At 47.6% G+C, this 23,925-nt stretch overlaps 1 protein-coding gene across 2 annotated transcripts in view; it reads right to left on the bottom strand.

The window, feature by feature from the left end:
• Positions 1-23,925, bottom strand: part of cacna2d1a (calcium channel, voltage-dependent, alpha 2/delta subunit 1a) — a 92,503-nt gene that overhangs the window by 60,303 nt on the left and 8,275 nt on the right. For both annotated transcript variants that reach the window (XM_056578062.1, XM_056578063.1), the window contains 2 exons: positions 10,792-10,873; positions 8,108-8,224 (listed from right to left, as the gene is read on the bottom strand). In XM_056578062.1, the coding sequence (XP_056434037.1) occupies positions 8,108-8,224; positions 10,792-10,873 (199 nt within the window). The remainder of the gene's footprint in view (positions 1-8,107; positions 8,225-10,791; positions 10,874-23,925) is intronic.

The following is a 23,925-nucleotide window of genomic DNA, read 5'->3' as shown; positions in this document are numbered from 1 at the left end:
GGGGATCTGTGGCTGTCAAATATTGTGATCCTGTTAACTTGTTTGTCTCTGGTCTGCGTATCGACGATGATGAGGAGAAGATAATCGGCAGAACTAAGAGCTGGACCAGAATGACATTCAAAGAAGGAACTGAATAACAAAATGTTAGTTTAGCGTTTGAGCACTTTGATTCTCTCGAGTATAACAACCCATTTCTGAGCGCCATTTTTATATGTCATTAAATTGTGGGATAAAATGCTGCACTCCACCTGTGATCTGATTCTTCTAAATTCTCTCTTGGGAGAATGGAGTTAGCTTGCTTCATTCGAGACTAGACCATAGTTGCGTTCAACGTCGCAAAAATAGGCAAAGGCTCGCGAACGATTTGAAACATGTTCTGTTAAGGGTTTCAGATCAACACTGTGTGGACTGGCCACCACAGAAATACACTAATCAAAACCCCCTCCTGTGCTAATTTGTTTTCTTTGGCTGATATCTCGGTGTCTGAACGGGCCAAGGGGCGTGACTCTGGATGTGAGACAACTCTTTTTTTTTAGGGGTGTACGACAACGATGTAGCTCGGAGAACAGGGTGGCCAGACAAACGGAAAACATGGCAGCCACGAGGACCATCCGCTGTGTGGACGGCTGGACGCAAACCTACAGGCGCCCCCACACGCATGCAAGGAAAGTGACGTCATTTTTAAATCCCTTCATCCATGCACATGTTATCAATGTGCCAAATTTGTTCCTTAATTCACATGACTTGTGAACTGGAAAGTTGTGAAGCGTATGTTTTACAAATGTGTTTTTACTTTTTGACAACCCCGCTGTTATTAATGAAATTCTAGTTTCTCTCCTGGAAAACGTTTACACACACACCAGCACATTAAATTAAAATGTGATATTGTTCATATTTATATGACATATGTTCAGAGCTACGTATACAATAATCCGATCAAGGCTGCTGCTACTGTACATGGGATATCATTTTCATGAGATATAATTGGGAGCCACACAAACAAATGTTTTGGTCGGTGGTAAAATAATTATCGTGCCTGTGCCTGTGTGCGTGTGCGTGCGTGTGTGTGTGTGTGTGTGTGTGTGTGTGTGAATCTGTTTGCCTGACAAAATACCAGGAGGTGCTGAACTGGTTCACCAAAGCTGTTCTGCGTTCTTATAAGCTCACCCAATGTTTTTAAAAAGTGCGTCACTTCGTATTGCATGCAAAGCCAATTGGACCTAGAACATTATCACACTTATCGTATTATCATCATTCATCAAAAACCCTGATCCTGACAGAACACTGATTATACACACGGTATCATTACACGGTTTGCTGTTAACACCGGAAGAAAGAGAAGGAATAAAAGCCGGAGTTGCCTTTGTGTTCTCCGAGCCAGTGAGTGAGTGAGGAAGTGTGCGTGCTGCTTTCTGACTGGCTAATGAGCCCTTGTGCCACCCATCTCAGATGAACCACTGCCAACCTAACACCAGTATCAGAGAACAACAAGGCTCCTCTAATAATAATAATTATCTCCCCCCTTCCCCCGCATCTCCATAACATGTGCACCATGTGCACCAGAGCCCAAAGCCAGGCTCTCCTCCTTAGACTGATATCTAAACCTGACTGGGATTGCCTCATTAACGAGACGGCGTTAAGCGGGGAGTAGATCGAGTGTTATTTACCGGGGGTGAAGCGTGGATGAGAGAATGTAAAGTGATAAAAAAACGGAAATCCGTTTGTGATGACCACGTCGCCCGGCAACCACGGAGTCATGGCAACCTGCAGCAAGGAGGATCAATGCTCTGTGGGAATTGCCCATCCCTTCCCCCAACGCGCGCGCACGCACGCACGCGCGCGCGCACACGCACACACACACACACACACCAAAAACCTCCACTTTACAACGCCATCAACTGAGAATTCTACGTTGGATGGGGCAGAGGCAATACGAAGATAAATCAATGGAATGGGTATTGGAGCCTCTGCTGTTCTTCTCTCCCAAAGTGACCGCAGCTGAGGCAGAGACGCTGCCGGAGATCCAAAGCCTTTCAGATCTGCTGCCAACGTGCTAATGCAATCCCCTGACCGAAATAACCCTCCCAGATCAATATTCCAAAACACAATGTTTGTTTTGCTGTCTAGTCTCTCCCTCTCTCCATCTCCCTCCCTCAATCTCCCTCTCTCTCCCTCCCTCCCTCTGTAATGCCTCTGATGAGACAGATGTCGACATGGACCATTGTCGTTTTCTCTAGTCAGACTGCTTCTTCAAATAGTATTAGGATGCACATCATCCAGCCCTCTCTCTCTCTCTCTCTCTCTCTCTCTCTTGCTTTCTTGCACACACACACCCACACCCACACCCACACTTCGATGTACTTTCTTGATAACTTGACTTGTGATGTCAACTCTCTCGTGTTCGGCCGGCTCTGTCTGTCTGGGTCTCGGGGGGGGAGGGGGGCCTTGGCAGTCGGCCATCTCGCTAAACATGGAGCCCCTTCCTTCATCAGTGGACGTCCTCAGGCCGGTCAGACCCCTCAGAGGACAGGAGGGACCCTGTTAGGCGAACCGAGCGGCCGCCAAATGCCTCGAGATGTCCTTCGAATAATTCACCAAATAAATCAAACGTAACTGAATCATGGGGGCCGGATCGTGTCGTGCGGAGGGGAGTTGACTCCAGTGGATATTAAGTGCTTAATATAAAGACGGCCAACTCCTACCTGATGGACAGATAACATGTATTTAGGAACAGCATGTCATAAATAACTAATGAGCCAATGATAGTTTGGCCTACTGTAATAATAGGTTCAAGTGAAAGTGTACATAAAACAAATGGAACGCCAACTGGGTGGGGCTCTACTGTAGCTTATGGCCACAAACAAAGCAACCGAAACCAAACTCACAGCAGGGTGTCTACCACAGTGTGACACATTAGGTCCTAATATTGTTAGATTATATTGTCTGCTGGTGACTTCGGTATCACAAGTTTGTCGATTGCATACTGTGTGCATACTGTTGAAATAACACCAGAATAAAGGGTTGGAAAAACTTTGGTTACTATTCCATTGGGAGATGTGGACCACAAGAAGGCACATTATAGGAGGTGAATAACCAATGAGGAGAGAGGGAGAGGGGAGGAGGAGGACACACACACACACACACACACACGCACACACACATATCAAAGAGAGTTACGATCCAAGGACCGGGGACGAGAGGCAGGTGCGATGTCACCGTGTGCACCAGCCACACGCGGGGAGAAAACAAACACAAAAATGTGTGTGTGTGTGTGTGTGTGTGTGTGTGTGTGTGTGTGTGTGTGTGTGTGTGTGTGTGTGTGTGTGTGTGTGTGTGTGTACACACCTGCTTGGGCGCCAAAGAGTCAGTACCCATCACACTGTCTACAAGTATATTAGAGCGAGAGAGAGTGAAAGAGAGATGCAGGGAGAAAAGAGAGAGAGAGAGTCCCTGCGGTGTAGTTATAGTCACATATCTGCCATGGAGAGAGTCGGTGACAGAGAGAAGGTGAGATTGGGGTGAGGACGGATGGGGAGGGGTGAGGGGGCGTAAGGATGTATGGGTGGGGCTGGGGGGAGGACGGTTGGGTGAGGGTGTGTGGGCGGGGTTGGGGGGGTTGGGGGGGAGGACGGGTGGGTGAGGAGGGGTGAGGGTGGGTGTGTCGTGGCAGCACACAGCAGCAGCAGCAGCAGCAGCAGCTGGTGTTATCAGCCTGGACCGAGGCCCAAGAGGACCGGGGGACGGTAACACTGTGCTACCGCGTGCGTGTGTGCGTGTGCGTGCGTGTGTCTATTAGTAAGGAATCAGGAGACAGGAAAAGACACTAATTAAGTGAGCAGGCTGAGTGAAGGAGAGAACCACGTACAAAGGAGAGATGAAGATGGGGCTGATTACATGTTGTCTTTACAAACGGTGTGTGGATGGGGTATACCATGAGCAAACTTAATGTATATATATTGTCTATGCATTATACTGCATCTCATTTTCATTGTTTTAATCTGGTGTGTGTGCGTGTGCGTGTGTGTGTAGATGTGACATTGAGAGATGGCAGCTGATTAAGTTAACGACTGCAGCCGTCTCCTCTAACCCAATTGTGTGCAACGCAAACACAAACACAAAAACACACAGACACACAATGACAACTCCCCCACCAAAGACACACACACACACACAAACACAAACACACACACACACACACACAAACAGACACACAATGACAACTCCCCCACCAAAGACACACACACACACAAACACACACACACACACACACAGACACACAATGACAACTCCCCCACCAAAGACACACACACACACACACACAAACACAAACACACACACACACACAAACAGACACACAATGACAACTCCCCCACCAAAGACACACACACACACACACACAAACACAAACACACACACAAACAGACACACAATGACAACTCCCCCAACAAAGACAGACACACACAAACAGACAAAAACACACAAACACACAGATGCACATACACGAACACTAGAAAATCAATATGTAGTGAGGAAAGACAGGTTTGTTTCAAGGCACACACACACACACACACACACACACACACACACACACACACACACACACACACACACACACACACACACACACACACACACACACACACAACAGCCAGGGACTCCAGCAAGGCACGGATCTTAAAGGATTGTGGCCGTCGCAAATGTCACATGACATGTAAGGCAGACCTCCTGCCCTGCCCAAGAGCAAGGCAAGGCCTCTCCAAACGGGACCAGGACTGGGTGTAGCACCCAGGACTGGTTGCTACACCCAGTCCTGGGTGCTACACCCAGTCCTGGTCCTAGCCAGGATGGGTTCAGGACGGGTTCAACCTGACCTGGGACCTCCCCACAGGGATGAAAAAGTACAACTGTTTTTCTGTTATCATTTCACAATGAACAAATGTGTGTTAAAGAGTGTGTGTGTGTTAAAGAGTGTGTGTGTGTGTGTGTGTGTGTGTGTGTGTGTGTGTGTGTGTGTGTGTGTGTGTGTGTGTGTGTGTGTGTGTGTGTGTGTGTGTGTGTGTGTGTGTGTGTGTGTGTTGGAGTGTTAAAACCAGGGCTAGGCGTGGTGAATTGTTGCTGCACCAGCAGAGGCTAGCCAGCACGTAATGGAGAGGAACCAGTGCAGGCCTCTGCCTTATGGAGTGTTCCCCAGACGTGGAGGGGGGGGGGGGGGGGGGGGGGGGGGGGGGGTGAGTGTGTCTGGAGCACTTATCTGCCCGCTCCGCCCTCCCTCTCTCCTTCGCTCTAACGTCGTCGTCATCATCATCTTCTTACTCCATCACGGGCCACACACTCATCATACACACAGGTTGATCCAACGCACACACACACAGAAACGCACACACACACACACACAGGGCCATTAAGTATCCCTCTTTGATGATTACCTCATTCAGTGTAATACCCACCGTGTCCCACTTTAAATCACATCCTTAGAGAGAGGAGTCAACGAGGGGAGGAGAGAAGAGAAGAGAAGAGACACAGAGAGAGACAGAGAGCGAGTGAGAGAGACACAGAGAGAGAGTGAGAGAGAGACACAGAGAGTGAGTGAGAGACACAGAGAGAGAGCGAGAGAGTCACAGAGAGGGTGAGAGAGACACAGAGAGAGTGAGAGAGAGACACAGAGAGAGTGAGAGAGAGACACAGAGTGAGTGAGAGAGACACAGAGAGAGTGAGAGAGACACAGAGAGAGACAGAGAGCGAGTGAGAGAGACACAGAGAGAGTGAGAGAGACACAGAGAGCGAGAGAAAGTCACAGAGAGGGTGAGAGAGAGACACAGAGAGTGAGAGAGAGACACAGAGAGAGTGAGAGAGAGACACAGAGAGAGTGAGAGAGACACAGAGAGAGACACAGAGAGAGACAGAGAGCGAGTGAGAGAGACACAGAGAGAGAGTGAGAGAGAGACACAGAGAGTGAGTGAGAGACACAGAGAGTGAGAGAGACACACAGAGAGAGCGAGAGAGAGTCACAGAGAGGGTGAGAGAGAGACACAGAGAGAGTGAGAGAGAGACACAGAGAGAGTGAGAGAGACACAGAGAGAGACACAGAGAGAGTGAGAGAGACAGAGACAGAGACAGAGACAGAGAGTGAGTGAGTGAGTGAGTGAGTGAGTGAGTGAGTGAGTGAGTGAGTGAGTGAGTGAGTGAGTGAGTGAGTGAGTGAGTGAGTGAGTGAGTGAGTGAGTGAGTGAGTGAGTGAGTGAGTGAGTGAGTGAGTGAGTGAGTGAGTGAGTGAGTGAGTGAGTGAGTGAGTGAGTGAGTGAGTGAGTGAGAGAGAGAGAGACTGAGAGAGATGTACCTAGCCCACACAAGTCATCTTTGCTTCTGTAAACTAGAAGCGAGTGAACAAGGTCAGAACCAATGCAGTGAGGCATGGGTCCCGGCCATAACCGATCCGTTTACTCTGTGCGGTCCCGTTCATCTCATCCAGTCACTCAGGGAATCCACAAATGACCACCGACCACACATTTACATAATATGACATAATCATAACGGTGCCCACAAATAACGCATACATTGTATACATCTGTTACCCGCCTCGCTTTCACTCCCTCGTAGCAGCGGGAGAAGCCTTCCCCGCCCCGGCTGCGCGTTCCCGAGGGGCGCGGGGGGGGGGGGGGGGGGCACCGCAGGGTGCAGAGCCAACGTGTGAACATCGGGACCGCTCTTTTCCACCAGCCCCCCGGCTGCCAAACGCCTCCTCGCCATCCCTCCCAAGTAGGAAGCCGGAATCCTGATCGTCGTATTCAATCACCCATTGGCAGAAACCAAAACCAAAACAACACACTGGGCCATGGTGACGTCTTCATTTACACGAAGAAAACAGGTAACTATGGTAACGTGACGTCAGGGGCACCATCCGATATTCCTCCGCACCGAGGAGTCGGATCGATGGAGAGTAGGAATGCCGGAAGAGCCCCCCCTTAACTGGGTTAGCCGGGTGTGTGTGTGTGTGTGTGTGTGTGTGTGTGTGTGTGTGTGTGTGTGTGTGTGTGTTGTGTGTGTGTGTGTGTGTGTGTGTGTGTGTATGTGTGTGTGTGTGTGTGTGTGTGTGTGTGTGTGTGTGTGTGTGTGTGTGTGTGTGTGTGTGTGATCACCCTTAATTCTTGATGTGCTAATGGAGCATGATTCTGAGAAATGTTGCCATGATGCCAGCAAAAGCGGCTCAATAATGATATTTGATCTGTGAAGAAATTATTTTATTTTGGAGCCCACCGAACTATAGATAATAATAATAATAATAATACATTTAATTTAGAGGCGCCTTTCAAAACACCCAAGGTCACCTAGATATAGACTAATTAATCACAGCTCGGCACTGAACAGACTTCAGAGGTTGCAGGTTAAACAAACAACAGACCAGTAATGGCAGAAGGCTTCCAGTATGGGCTGAAGTAATGCAACTGGAGTTGCTGTGATGAAATGAGGCAAGGCAGAGTACGGTCTGCTCATTCTGAGGGTCAGGGCTGAGGCCTTCGACGATTCCCCATCCTGGAAAACCTCAACACAAAGCAATGGACGGCAGACCGCCCACGAGCATTCTGTCGCTGACAATAGAGACTGAACGAGATCGGCTTTCAATGATCCTGCGCTGTAGTTAATACAAAACGCTTCACCTCACAATGGAGGCTGAATTTGATGAGCTTTCCATGATCCTAGCCTGTGGTTAACTACACAAATCCCTTCACCATACCCAAAACATAAAAACATTTATAATGCAAACCTTAAAAAAACTAGCTCAAATCCGTGACATAGAAAGCAATAGCTTACCCTATTCTACGATTGTGCTTTAAATACAAAGGAAATGCAGTTCTATGGCAAAACCATAAGGCTGAATCCCAATAGACTATCCAATCTCTTTCCTTTAGAAAATATAGGAAAAATGTAACTGAGGTCCGTGGTAAAAATTAACAAAAATTTAGATTTGTTGGCTCCAATCAAAGAATCAATAACAAGCTTTAGATCACATGGCTTACAGCAAAATCAGATTTAAGCAAGACACATAAAACAACCACATGTCAATCAATGCCCAGCCCTTCTGATTGTAGCGCCTCTACAACGGATCTACCTTTAGCGCCTGGGAGCGTGTTAACAGCAGCTTCTCGATGTTCTCCGCTGCCTTGGCAACCAGATAGGTGGGGTTGTTGGACTCCACCTTGAAGCGATCTCTGTGGTTGTGGTAACTCTGGAGGGGGGGAATCAGGGACAGAAACACACAGGTCAGAGGTCAACCTCACAGGACTCCAACCCATGTCCGCAGAACAACAGTGTGTGGGCTTTAAATGACCTTAAACCTGCTAAAAAATGACATGGTATATAAAAAAATACATGCAATACATGAAAAATAGAAACTTAAGAAATAGTAAATAAAAAAAAATAAAATGCTAAACATGTGCGGGTTAATCGAGTGGTTTTGGCGGTGGACGGAACGCATCCTTCACTTGGCGTCATGGTTTCATGAGGAAACCATCGTAAAGCTACACCCTGTGTGTGCCTGCAGAGGGGAACTCTGGGTCAGCTTACGTAACCCGGACCACTGACTGTTGTGTTGACTCTTCTCTACGCTACGCCGCGGCCATAAGAAACACAAAAAGCCAATTATTTGGCGGCCCCAGGGCCCGGCGGGGCTGTCCGAGCTGTCAGGCGTCGGAGCGCAGAGCACTCGTGTGCACGTGGTCGGCAGCGGAGCGCACGAGCTCCGGGGTTGTGCCGCCACGTTTGGGTGCAGAGCGATGTTCAAAGCATGTTGTTGGTTATTGGGAGGACCCCCCATGACCTTAAGCAGCGCGCTCAGTGAGCTCAGAGTCTGGGCTGGCGTCAGGCACATGTGTGCTGCCCGTTTTAACCCCAGGCTGAGAGCACTTGAGACCACCACCTTTACTCGTAACTGATTTTCAGGGTTTGAATTGCTGTATGTGTGTTGTAACTGTGTGACTTTTGCTGACTCTTTTGCGGCCTCTTGGCCAGGATTCCCTTGAAAAATAGGTTTTTAATCTCAATGGGACTCTCCTGGTTAAATAAAGCTTACATACAAATAAAATAATTGCATTTTAAAGGACAACAGTTTTGAGCGGCCAAGAGGCCAAGTTACGGCTGTGCGCAAGGTTTTCTGTGGCATTGGACATACTATAGTAAAGACGATAAGACAATAGTACGCAATGCATCTAATCTTGCCATCATAGGCACTTTATTAAGTCTGTCGATTTAGAGGTATTATGGAAATGCAATGTCAATGGATCGTTCTTATCCAAACGTTTACATTTGTATTTGGGCGTTTGAAAGTAATATGCTGCTGTATGAGTATAAACTGCATCGAGAGGTATGAATACTGATCCTTGCATGTGTAGAACACATAAAAAGCGGTACAGGCTTCAAACTACAGTGCCCATGACGGTATTTTTAGGCGCGTCACGTCAAAATGAGAGATGCGTTTCCTAATGTTGTATAATGACCTCTCTGTGATGGCTGAGTGCCCGCATGTTTCGTGAGAAGACACAGGAAGGAGAGAACCAGGAACACATCACTCAGAACCCATATACGTCGGGAGCGTCTCATATTGCACTGCAGGGGTCCACCTCGGTGTGTGTGTGTACGTGTGTGTCTAGGTGTCGGTCAGTCAGCGTGCGAGGGTAAGTCTGTGTGTGTGTGTGTGTGTGTGTGTGTGTGTGTGTGTGTGTGTGTGTGTGTGTGTGTGTGTGTGTGTGTGTGTGTGTGTGTGTGTGTGTGTGTGTGTGTGTGTGTGTGTGTGTGTACAGTTTGACACTAATATGTATAGGTTGTAATGGGAGGATGCTGCTGTACTGCAGACCACTGACTGGGCGCGGGCCGTGTTGAGGGATGGGCACAAGCAGTAGATACTACTCAGTAATAATGCAAATAATACTTAGTAGTAATGCAAAGGCATTGAGTATTCAACCAGATTATGTCATGACACAGGCAGGTCATATACACATACATATACACATCCACATACATAAATATATATATATATATATATATATATATATATATATATATATATATATATATATATATATTAGTGCTGTCAGTTAAACGCGTTATTAACGGCGTTAACGCAAACCAATTTTAACGGAGTTCATTTTTTTATCACGCGATTACACAATTTATTTATTAATTAAAAAAATATAAATATTTTTTGGCTCAAAACAAAGAAGCAGTAGCCTGTCTGCTATGTTCAAGGCAGTATGTTTGTATGTTCATCGTCTAATTGCACTATAGGCTTTTTTTTTGTATCGTCCTGTTTTGATCAGTATATGCCAATGTTGTTATCAATAAAAAACCTTTGCACAAGGCAAGGCGATGCCCTTCTCCATGTTGATAAGAGCATTAAAATGAGAAAAATTAATGGGACAAAGAAATCAAGGGATATTTAGCATAGAAAAAAAATTGCGATATCGTGAGTTAACTATGACATTAATGCGATTAATTGCGATTAAATATTTTAATCGCTTGACAGCACTAATACATATATATGCACAAATATATAAAAAAATAGACTCAATTCCAATGAATTATCCATGCCTTTGGGTGTGTTCAAGAACATGCGAGTGTGTACATGAACAAGTGAGTGAGTGAGTGAGTGAGTGAGTGAGTGAGTGAGTGAGTGAGTGAGTGAGTGCAAGAGACAGTCAGAGAGACAGCACCAGACCAGCGAGAGAGGATGAGATATATATATACGTATATAGAAAGAGAGGCCGATATAGCAATGGAGGGAGAGAGGATTATATTTACCTCTATCAGGCTGTCCATGCCGCTGGCTGTGTCCGTTAATGAGATCAGGTCCTTCTGCATCTGGTCCGCCCATTCTTTGATCCTGAGAAGAACAAACACACACATAATTGGATCAGCCAAACGACCAACTATTAATCTATATGCATAGCAATATAAATGACAACCTCAAAAGCATTACATAAATCTCTTTTTAATCGTATTTAAATTAAGTCAATCACTGTACCAAAGTATACGTTTGAACACAGCATTTGTTATCTGTGGTCGGTGATTTTAGTGCGTTTGTGTGCGTGTGCTCGTTTGTGTGTGTGCGTACGATTTCAACAACGTTAATAAATTAAAATGCTAAACTATTCTACTGCTCATGTAAGCTATATCCTTTAACCATCCTCTTAAAACACAACAACATCAGAGCGTCGCCCGACTACACCCTGCTATACTCTCATCGCATCACCCCCGAGCCAAACCTGGTCACTGCGGCCTATAAAATATAAATGACAAGTTCCATAAAGAAAATTACACCCCCCCCCCTCCCCTACCACGGAGGGATTTCACCGCCCAAAGCCTCAGGACTGCCGCGGGGCACTCTGGCAAACCTGGCTATGTTGTCTTATTTAGAAAAAGTGGGTGTAATGTGAGGAAGGGGCTCCAGGAAGGGGTGACAGAGCAGGCCAGTGTGTATATTTAGCCTTCTTTTAAAAGGGGCCGAGGCCTGGTGGCAGAAGGTGGATGTAGCGCTACCCACCGCCTGGGCGCAGTCAGCCCGTTCCCGCCCCACCACTTGCTCCCGTTTACCGGCATGCGAAGAAAAAACACACTCTTATTAATCGCACACGAGTAGTACACGCGCAAAGCGGAAGACACCGGGGTGCATAGGCTGACGTACGTCAGAGCCGTCAGCAGCGACCTCCGGGACGCTCTTAGCCGCTATGTTAATGCTAGCGCCTGAAGCCAGCTGGGTCAAGTTGAGGCCTAGGGGATGTTCTGTGTGTGTGTGTGTGTGTGTGTGTGTGTGTGTGTGTGTGTGTGTGTGTGTGTGTGTGTGTGTGTGTGTGTGTGTGTGTGTGTGTGTGTGTGTGTGTGTGTGTGTCTCGGGTTCAATGCTTGTCATTAGGTCAAAACGAGTCCATTGGTCCTTAAGGGTGGCGAGTTACAGCAACAGGTGTTCAATGAGAGAGAGGATTGGGTGTGTGTGTGTGTGTGTGTGTGTGTGTGTGTGTGTGTGTGTGTGTGTGTGTGTGTGTGTGTGTGTGTGTGTGTGTGTGTGTGTGTGTGTGTGTGTGTGTGTGTGTGTGTGTGTGTGTGTGTGTAATAGGCCAGGGATGTTTCTGCATGCCGTTCCTGCGTGTGCCAAATAGGGCTGACGGTTCCATGACACATAGGGATTTCATTTTTACAGCTTGATGATAGTCAACTCCTCCCTACACATGGGTGAAATACCTGTTACTCAATGAAAAACCTAACGTGTGTCACTTCATCACACAGCGTGATGTTAATTACATCACATAAAGGATGCAAGGGTTGCACGAGGTGTACATAATTGTTTCCCTCGTTTATTACGCAACCCTGATTGATCGGGCTGTCTGTAGGGAGGAGATGGGAGGAGCTTAGCTTAGCTTAGCTGGGGACAGGCGAGGAAGAACTGGACTGAACCGTGTGGAAGACCTCTGGATGGCCTGTGGTAGCTTGAACCAAGCGTCATACTGACTACAACACAGTGGCCTTGAACAACATTTGGACTGGGGTACAAACACATACATTAACACATACATTAACACACACACACACACACACACACACACACACACACACACACACACCATCTTTGTGAGAGAATGGAAACTTGGAACAAGGAGGTGGAAAAGTGAGATAACATTATGCCGTGTCCCGTCTCAGCACTGCTCCCTCCCTCCTTCCCTCCCTCCCTCCCTCCCTCCCTCCCCTGTGCTCTGTCTCTCTCTCTCCCCCCTTTCACTCAGGGGTCTCTCTCTCCGTTGCTCCTGTCTTTCTCTAGCTCCCTCCATCTCTCTCTCCCCCCAACCTTCTACCCCAACTGCTCTCTCTCCCTCCTTCACTCACTAACTAGCTAGCTAGCAGGGCTAAACTGGAAGGAATTAAGGAAGCAAGGAAGGAAGGAAGGAAGGAAGAAAGGGAGCAGTTATGAAGCCCCCAAAAAGGGCTGGTGACCCGGGCAGAGGTTCTGGACGGCAGCAGCTTTCCAACAGCAAGCTGGGAATGAGTGGAGTCCAAATGAACCCGAGCCTGGAGGCAACATCACTGCTTCACTTCTACTATTTATCTTGTATCCACAGTGACCGAGTGGATTTGGTGATGTTGGACCTGAAGCTCAAAGATGAAACGTGGACAGACTGCGGTAATAGGAGTTCAAACCCAAAACCTTTAAAACCTCCCATAACTAGACTGTCCTAGTTCTCTGCCACTCGCTTTTCTGCTTTTAACTATCGGTATCATTCATACCAACTCAATGATGCGTTGTTTCGTTATGGAAGGTCAGCAGCTCAGATATTTCTACAGCGTTGATTAAACATCGGTGGACTCAGAAGTTCAGACGTCCTAACAACGCCGAATCAAAAGGGGAGTAGATGAGGTTTCAGGGGATCTAGAACACGATATGAAAGAAAGTGTTCATCAAACATCCCCTTCCCGGAGCCTAGTCATACTGGACCGCTAAGTAGCGTGATCACAGTGGCTGCTGCTCTCGATGTGTGAGTCATTCAGATCAGATGAGATCATATAAATAGAGGCTCTTGCTTGGATGACTATATGGATGTGTGGCCCACTCCCAGAACTATTCCCAGACTACACTGTACATCAGGCACATGGGAGGTCTCAATCCATGTGCATTCCCGTTTGGTCCCAGGCACTGGGCAGGAGATGCTGGGTTAGCCCCTCCATCCATCTCCAAATGCCCCCCAGGGACAGCTGTCATGCGTGTGCCTGTGTATGGGTTTGACCTGAGGTTGAGCGGGTCAAAGGTCACCAGGACAGGTGTCACTCATATGCTTAAACTCTTGAGGTAATAAAGTGACTGACCATTGTGTTTGTGTGTGTGTGTAGGGGTCAACATACGTTTTCCCAGGTCAGAGGTCACTAGAAAAGGCGTAGCTCCTAAGAACAACCTCTTAAGGTAATTACGGAAATATGACCCCAGTCTGACATTACATATGAATATGTAATGTGTTGTGTAGTGTGTTTGTGAAGGTCTGTTGTGTGTGTGTGTGTGTGTGTGTGTGTGTGTGTGTGTGTGTGTGTGTGTGTGTCATTCGGCAGTATAATACAAAGGTATGACCCATCATTTAGAGTGCTGGACCATATGACAAGGCATCGATTTACCAGGTGCATTATGGGCCGATTACGGCAGTGTGTCACACTAAGCACATCAACAAACGGAACAGGTCGCACATTAAGAGTTGTGCAAATAGAGCGGCCTGGACTCAAGTCCTGACACTTTCCATTGGTTTCAACGCCAATATAACTCTACTATATCTGGTGGTGATTGTCTAGCCCTTTCAAAAAAGAAGATTTTTCTTAGATTAAGAAGGGGACAAAAAGTGTTAGGCTCTTCATCTGTATATCAAACAAATCATAACCAACTGGACCTTTACAAGTAAAATATTATTGCTTGGCCTTTTCAGGCGTTGTCCCTCCTCTGTCCAGATCCCAGCCGCCCAGAGTCCAAACCAGACCCAACGCTCTTCATATCAACTCGATATATCATCTGCTAATAACGCTCCTGTGCGCAGCTGTGTCTGCTCCTCCATCGAGCCACATCTTGATCTGGACGCTCGCCATAAATATGTTTAGATTTGACACGACCCATTTGTGCCTCAGCCAACCAACTAGAATGGTGAGGGGCTCAACAGACCAGAATATCAATGCTGTGTGTGTGACTTAACCAACGAGAAACACAATAGTGGGTGATTAAAAACAGACTGGTAGCAGACACTAAGGACTGTGTGGTCCCTGCAGGCAGACCAACCGATGCGGATCAAATCCCTGAATAAATAAATAATAAATACAATCTGAATCAGAAATCCGAAATGAGACCACTTTCTTTCTTTATTATCTGTAACATCTGCCACTGCCCCCCCCCCCCCCAGGCCAAGGTAAAGTGTGACATTAAAGGGAGATATTTCCTTTTCTCTTATCCCCGTTAGTGGATGTGCCCTTTATCGATGCTAAGCAGTCCAGGGTGTCCAGTGTTGTCAATGTATGGTTACTTCTATTTATAGGCCCTTAGGTATTGGTAAATGTTTACATTATAAATGTGAGGCAATGGTATGAAACAGACCCGAATAGCCACACTGACACAGTGGAGACAATCTGCCCGTCATTGCCGAATAATATTAGTACGATATTTTTGTAGCAGTGATTGTTCATTTTGCTTCAATTTAATTTTTTTTTTAAAGCATTAACTCATTTTTGTTTGAAGAGAAACAAGATGTGCAGGGACAGAGTAGGCTAATCCCCTTTCCCATCGATGGAGACAGGAAAATACCTGGGCCTCACGTCAACGGACAGAAATAGACGGAAAGCTCTGGAATATTGATCCAAGCGCATTTCAGCCGTGTCACAACAAGTGGAACCACCGAAACGTTCGGCCCTGCGTGCTAGCTCGCAACGTGCCGCGGTCGCTAGCACTCAGGATCGGACTCGACCAAGTGGTCCATAACAAACTCTCCGCTTTACACTTGAACACACTTTAGCCTTGTAAACATCCCCTATGCTCTGACACTCGGAGGACAGCCCGTGTGCCCACATTGAACCTCTTTATACCGCTAAAGCTGCCAGGGGAGTTAGCGTCGCAGGGAGACCGCCGCCAGAGCCCGTCGTCCTGTGAGCGTCTCCTTTTCGGTTAAACACCATGAAGAAACTTCTGGAAGACACTTGGTTTCTCCCCGCTCCACTAATAGCTGTAATTGAACGGCTTGCGATGTCTCAGGAGAAAGAGAGATGGAGGCATGGTCGGAGCGGAGGGCGAGAGGCGCAGAGACAAAGAGGGAGAGGGAGAAGGCATGGGAGGGGAGGGAGATAAGAGAGAGGAGAGGAGGAGGGAGGGACGGGGAGAGGCAGAGAGAGGGCGGGATGGCGCGACAGAGGTAATTGCCCCACTTGAGGATAGCTGGAGGCTTCAGGAGTGACCGGGGGTCAAACAGCGGCTCTCTGTCCCTCCTCTGGCCTTTTATCTACATACCTAATGTCGTTATTCTACATCTGTCCATCTTTTAATTGCCCCTCTTTCTAAACTGACATCTACTTTTTTGGCAGGGGTTTTAGTATAACAGCTTTAATCTAAACCTTTTAATGTCAGCAACCTATTGTTAGAAATGATGTAGACTTGGACTCCCCATTCTTTCTCTCTAGCAAATAAAACAATAGGAATGATTACGGAGAGACAAATATATGCAGAAAAAAACACTTTTCAATTCCTTCTTTTTCTCCAGCCTCCATCGTTGGCTGTGGACGGGCACTCTGGTGGATAACGTGGCCATATCCTGCCCTGATTGAGCTCAATAACGCTATAATTGCGGGCTTTCGAGACATCCGATGTCTGTCTCATTATCCTCCACGGCGAGGACGATTGTGGACGATTCTTCCTGTGGAACAATTTTCGCCCTCAGCCGGGTATTTTCACACTGCCCCTGCTTGGCTCTGAAGAGCCTCATTATTGTGTCTCAGAGAGGGTATTTTGCCACTCACACACACTACATTGAGCGCTTATTCTGCCATGTTCATCACGCATTTGGACTTGTTTGAAATCGCTGACTCACTGTGGCCCGGCACAGTGTTAATGAGTCATGGTAACTGTGATATTTTGATGCTCTAGCAGCCAGACAGCAGGTTTAGGTTGTGGTAGGGTCCGTCGTATCAGTATCATCTGGGACTGCCTCAAAATCGAGTCAGCACACACATCTGTCACTGTAAAGAGCAGGGATGATAAGGTGAGCCACCTGTGGAAGCAAATCTACAAATCTTTATAGTTTCCTTCAACAAACAAAACATTGAATGCTCAACAAAGCATCAGAAACCCTCAGAATAATTAATTAATCGGTGGCCACAATTTCAAATTGACTGTTTAGAGAAATGTTGAAATCTGAATCTAAATCTACTTTTCAGATCCATGTAGACGTTCAATTCCTATTGGCTTGAAGACAAGTCCAAGCGATCGACTTATTATGCCACGGCATAATAATTCATGTGCGGTCCATGAACAACCACATCAAGAACTCTTTTCACCTCCAGGATTGCACCTCTACGGCCAACTCTGACCACTTCCAAATACTCTGATGCAACACTGCTACCCTCAGCCTGAGCCTGATCCCAACACTGTTCACACTTTTGTGAACGTCCCTGGCCAAGAGGGGATCTGGGCCACACATCCCATCTGCCTTAAGCCGTCAACACAAGATGATAGCGGGCAAACAGACAGGAGTTCAGCGCTTTCAATCCATAAAACACGCATCTAGTTTTGTATGTAAAGAAAGCTGTGTCTTAGAACATCAAACAGAGCTGTAATCTGTCAGCTAAACTAGTTTAGCATCGACGCCAGGTTGGGGTTGAAACGCTCAACTCCCCAGGGACAGGGTGGCACACAACAGAGCTCATCTTGTTGTTGTGTTGAATGCTTTTAGCGGTGACTTCGACCTGGCACCCAGCGGACTGTATCACTGCAGCCTGACCAACGGCCACTCGGCCGTATCGCCCGTCTGACGTCGCAGGTGCCTGCACATATTTATCTAGCTGTGAATATAATTGGCGTTGAAGCTGCAGGTGTGGAGAGATTTCGGCAATCCCACTCTGGCAACATGATGCGGTTGTTGTGTGCGTGCGTGTGTGTGCGCATCATCGCCCACTTCTGAATGACAACACAAACAAACAGCAATTAGTGAGGATACTCGACAATCATTTGAGTCGCTCTCGTGAGTCGAACTTGTGGTTTTGACGTCTCGCTCTGCAGCAGCTGCTTCTGACCCTGTTCTCGTCTTCAGTAGAGGCTCATCTCTCATCGTCAGTGAGCAACTTCTCCCCATCTAGAAGATGCAATGCAAGGCAATCGTTCTCTGTGGATATGTGTAAGCTATTGTGTGTATCGTTCGAATATGTTTTCTTAGTACGAATACGTTTTATTTGAACTACGCAGACACAAGTGATGGCCCCGACTCGAGGCAGGGAAACACAACAGGTGCGCATATTCACGCAATCAGCCGTGCGAGAAAGGACGAGGTGGTGTTATTGTTGAGTGGGTGTTATGGTAACAGAGCCAGACCACCCCGCTCTGCTCCTTTAGCTCTGGTAGCAGTTATTTTTGCCATGTGTTTAAAACCATAACTGTGATATAGTAATTGAATTTGAACATTTACTCTGATTCGATTTTTCCGCCCAGATCCAAGAAAAATAAAAGTTTGTGTGATATGCAATGTGATATAGTGGTGTGACCCTGTCCTGTTAATGCACAGGCTGGACTGCACACACACACACACACACACACACACACACACACACACACACACACACACACACACACACACACACACACACACACACACACACACACACACACACACACACACACACACACACACACACACACCAACAGTTGATTAGTGTGGTATAAATAGATAAACCAACCCTGAGGCCAAAATAACCAATTAACGCCAATCTTGACACACACAAGCAGCCACAGAACTCAACCTGTCATGTCCATCTCATGACGGTGAGTGAAACACAGGCTGAGAGAGGAGGCCAAGGGAAGGCCAATCCTCTAGACATAGCTCCAAACCATTGTTTGGATTTTCCTACTCAAGGCCATGAAAAGAGAAGCCACATTGGTTATTGAATGACCATTCAACATTCTACCATTTAAATTGTTGTTTGCTTTAATTAATTGTTCAAAATGCTTTCTTTCTAATATAAACTGTCAAATGCAACTACAATTCAAGCGCAATTAGTGAGTCAATCCATCCTACAAACATCCCTTTCTCAGCTTAGAGAGCCGATGGGAGAGCTGGTGTTGCTTGTGATTGTGTGCCAACGCGCTGCTGCCACGCTCCTGCTGGGGACGGAGGCTGGGTGGAGGTGGGAGGAGGAGGCTGGGTGGAGGTGGGAGGAGGCTGGGTGGAGGTGGGAGGAGGCTGGGTGGAGGTGGGAGGAGGCTGGGTGGTGGTGGGAGGAGGCTGGGTGGAGGTGGGAGGAGGCTGGGTGGAGGTGGGAGGAGGCTGGGTGGAGGTGGGAGGAGGCTGGGTGGTGGTGGGAGGAGGCTGGGTGGAGGTGGGAGGAGGCTGGGTGGAGGTGGGAGGAGGCTGGGTGGAGGTGGGAGGAGGCTGGGTGGAGGTGGGAGGAGGCTGGGTGGAGGTGGGAGGAGGCTGGGTGGAGGTGGGAGGAGGCTGGGTGGTGGTGGGAGGAGATGCATCTGACTTCCGGCGCACAACTGCAAGACCCTGTTGTAGTGTTGGTGTTGAGGTGTGCGGCGGTGGGGTGAGGGGGACTTTCAACACCTTGTGCATCACGTGTTCCCCGTCCATCGTAGCGAACGGGAGCAATGATTGAATGAATGCAAAATATTTTATATGTTCAGCAGAATTAACGTTAACGTTCCGCCAAATAAAAAGCGAACGAGAGCTTCAAACAAACGGCCTCTCCCGTTCATTTACACGACCGCCGCTCTGCCGCGACACATACAGATGTGCTTCCTGCACTGGAAAGGGAACACACACACACCAAACAGCTGTTAGCCATTTCCAACGTTACCAAGGCAACGGCGCAATGGAAAATTCCAGGGGAAGTGTAGTGCAGTGCCCCGGGATGGATCCAAACCTACTCCCCCATTCCCAGCCCCCCCCCCCCCCCCCCAGCCCCGACAGTTGTACATTTGGGAGCAGAGGGAATACCAAATTCCCTCAAGGAACGTTGGGAACTATACTTAAAAGCTTGCCGCTAAAAGCAAACTTTGGCAGCAGAGCATCAACTAACCTCAAAGCCTTAGAGGTACAACTGCTGACGAACGACATTTAACGGGAAGGAGGAGCTTAACCCAAGTAAACGTCCAAGTGGCCGGCGCCATTACTAGCCTCTACTGTCTTGTACCCTAAGCCAGGCCCGGGAGGGGGACTTCTAAAAGCAACCCCCCTCCACACCCCTCGGCCTCAGCCTATAAATAGCCAGGTCAGAGAGGGGAGAAGGGGGGAGGGCTGGGAGGCATGGAAAGAGGAAATAGACAGGAGGAAGCAAAGGGCTGATTATGGTTCTACGTGGAGGCAACGCAAGGGGGTTTACGGACCCATCACGTCCTTGCGTCCGCCGCGAGGGCCTGACGTGCGCCTCCCGAAGACTGTAACCTTCCGTTGAGGCGACGCAGCAGCGAGGGCTGTGATTGGTCCGCTCACTCAAACCAGACACGGGACCAAAACAGGTTCACGCCCGCGTCGAAGCGTCTGCGGTGTCGTTGCGTTCGAGTGGAACCATAAATAGGCCCTTTAGGGAGCGGAGGAAAAAGATGAATTGTGGTGGGAGGGGAGTGGAGGAGAGGGAGCAGGTGGTGGAACGGGTCGAGAGAAAAGCACCGACAAAAAGGGAGCACAATGTGAGAAACCAAAAAGTGAGAGATTGGGCTTGAGAAGTTAGCCCCGGGTAGCGACCTCGCACCTTCACGCTCCGTGTGTAAGAGAGCCAAGACCTCGGCTGATTGACTCCGACAGCCAGAGCACACACACCCCCCCCCCCCGGCCGGAGGGCAGCCACAGTGAGAACCTTTGGAGTACACACACTGTTGTGCGCATTAGCATTTCAATTAATCTTAGACTGATTCCTTCCAGGTTTATCCCAGGGCGCGTTCCACTCCACGATCAAACCCTTCCCGCCCGAACCTGATCCAATCAAACTTCACTCTGACTCTCACCACACACATAGGAAAATGTTCGAGTGATTTATGACGGAAATAGAATTTACAATTCAAATGTGATCCCTTCCAGGCATTAATAATAAAATGTAGCTTTTTTTATTTAATAAGTGACTATTGGCTGGCTGGTGTCATAATGTTATGATGATTAATATCCGTAGTTGGAATAAAAGCCTGTAAAAGCCCTCTGTCTAATGAGCTGAGATATGAATAGAACTGCACAATATATTGCAGTTGTGACATTGCGATATATATAGCTGCAATTCGACTGCAAATAGTCCCCTTGCAGTTTGCCATTTCCCTCTTTACCTTCAGAAGCACTTTTCTCAACACCTCCTATGCCATCTTATGTTTGACCACATCCATTTTACTCCATTTCTTTACCACTACTGCATCCTGCCCTTCTGTTGGACGCTCCTCAGTCTGTTTGTTGGGGACATTCAAGGGCACATTAATTAACTATTAACGATCATTATTGTCTCGAGTTTACAGATCAGCTCCTCCAGCAGCATATCTTGTCGAAAAACAAATATGAAGCGAAAGTGGATGTCACGATCTGTTAACCCAGATCTCCTCTGCCCTCAGACTTCAGATATCGAACAAAAGTCTGATTTGTGAGACAGGGGTTAACCCTAACCCACCAACGCTAACCCTAACCCAAAACCAAACCCTAACACTTTCCCTTATCCTAACCCTGTGATAATTCCATATGCATTCACAAATATGAATGGATAAACCTTTATTGCATAGGGTAACCTGTTCGTCCTTACGTCCCCCCATGACGGCCCAGTGTCCCGTAGCTGTGAGGGTCTCCTCACATCAGAGCGCCTGATCACAGCAGACACGGCCGCGGGAACACGGTAAATGCCTTTTAAGCTGGTTGAGCATGTAATGTTGTTAGCCATCATGAGAGGGCAGATAGACGACGGGGGGGCTGGGGTAGGGGGGGGGAGGGGGGCTGTGGCAATGGAAGAAGGACTGACATTAGAATAATGTTGCATATCTATTAACACAGGCACTATCATGCATGAGGGAAAAGTCAAGCATGTGCATCGGACCACAGTGCAACAGTGCATTGTGGGGTTTGTACAACTCGTTCAGACACACGTTTGTGGCGGGAACACCGAATGGTTGCAGTGATGCGAGTGGTGGAACAAACTAGGCCCTTTACTACTATTCAGTCATTTAGCAGGCGCTGCTCTCCAAAAGGGCCTTTGGACAGCGCCGTACGATACTGGGATCATTAGGGAGCAGGTAAGGGGTTAGCCTGCCTGTTTAGGGATGCATTTAGGCAAGGCTAAGGACATTGGGGATCGAACCCGGTAACTTTCAGCTGGTTATCCCAATCCCCGCCCCGACCACTACCCCAGTGGTTCTCAAACTTTTTCGGTCGTCCCCAACTTTGGACAAGGGGGAATGTTCAAGCCCCACCTGCCCCCATCGCCCTAACACAAGGCTAATGAAATACAAGCTTAACATTTTCAAATGTATTGAAGTAACAACAAGTAACATCATGTTGTATCTAAATTCTAACTCATTAACATCAAATAACAGCAAGTTCAACAATAGAGAATATATAAAAGTGCAGCTGTGTCATGACGTTACAATTGACCCTTCGCTAGGCCCCGCCCCCTTAGTTACTGTTGCTATGTCTTCCAAGCTTTCGCTCCTGCCATAAGAAATATGGAGTTTTCAGTAGCCGTGTTTTCATGGACACTTCTGATCCGATTGGAAGAAGAAGAACAGCTCAATCGGAATAAAAAAATATTATATACGCCTCAATCGGAATACAATTCTCTGATCGGAATAGAATTCCATGTGGAGTAGAAGAGGTGGTGTAGTCTGCTATAATCGACATGTATACACTTATTCCGATTGGTTTGGGGTGGGTGCGGCTACTTTTTATCTTAGAGAGATGGCATCAGCAGCTGCAGTAGTTCGCAATTGGTCCGTCTGTACTTTTATGCACACCGAACTAGACCGCTGTCAAGGAAAGTGAATTTATAAATCATGTCTTGCCTGAATCATGTCTTCCTTACCACTCCGTAAGTAGTCCGGTAACTTATAAACCCCAGCGTGTCCGGTTGCTAAGAGACGTCAACGTCTTTGGCGGACTATTTCTCTGCTGATCCACACTACGAATGGTAATTGTAAAAAGTCACACCGTGTGAAGATATTGTTTCGTTTTGGCAAGGAGCCGTGTAATAAGCGGGATAATGTATAGAACGTCGCCGGTCATTATCAAAAATAATACCCTTCATGGCGAAGCAAGACACCTCAGCTTCGCGTCGGGGTCCGGTTCGCCCTGTCGGGGCTTATTTTCCCGATAAGGACCGGCATTCTGTACAACATTATCCCTTACATATATCATATAAGTCCTGTCCAACATAACGGTTGTGCGCGAGAGACACACAAACGTACATTCGGATTGCATGATAGGAATAGATCTATTCCGATTAGAAATCGAATCGGATCAGAAATGTGCATGTAAACCCAGCTAGGGATATTTCCTCCCGTTTGTCGCGCCCAACCTGTCACGTCTCCATCCCCCACCAGCGGGGCGCGCCCCACACTTTGAGAACCGCTGCACTGACCAACCCTCGTCAAACGCTTACACCAATCTCACATCACCACTTTAAACACCGATATGTAGAGAAGGTCACGAGAAGGATTACGGTTCCCTTTATTGATTGATACATCCTCATCACATGTCAATCTTCTCGACCACTTCCAGCTCTCAAGCCTCCTCTCTCGGTGTGTATGCATCAAGGTGCCTCGGAGGGGCGATCGAAGCCGTCACACTTTGCATTTCAGATGGGATGCTGTCAATCATCTGGCAGACCCGAGAAGCAGGCTGAACAGAGAACAACATAAGAGACTGTGTATGTGTGTGTGCGCGTGTGCGTGTGCATGTGTGTACAAAGTGAATCCTCCTTGAATACAGTGACCCAGTGCATTTTCAACTAAGTCACAAAAGATGGGCCGCCTGACTAGTTGGACATGGCCGTGCTTACTGCAGCGTTTCCCTGGAGGGGAATCAAACCAGGTCATACTACTGTCCCCCTGGCCTCCGTGCTCCCTCTCACTGACTTTCAACTTGCAGAGTCACAAACGAAGCCTGTCGTTCAACATCAATCTCAAAACACAACTCCGATGCACTTGATAGGACAAACCATTCAAAGGACGACAAAGTACATGTTAGCATGAACGATTCTAAGGCT

Source organism: Gadus chalcogrammus, chromosome 19 (assembly GCF_026213295.1).
Source record: "Gadus chalcogrammus isolate NIFS_2021 chromosome 19, NIFS_Gcha_1.0, whole genome shotgun sequence".
Classification (NCBI taxonomy): Eukaryota; Metazoa; Chordata; class Actinopteri; order Gadiformes; family Gadidae; genus Gadus; species Gadus chalcogrammus.
Note: the sequence above shows the minus strand (reverse complement) of the source record. Positions and strands in the feature narration are given on the sequence as shown.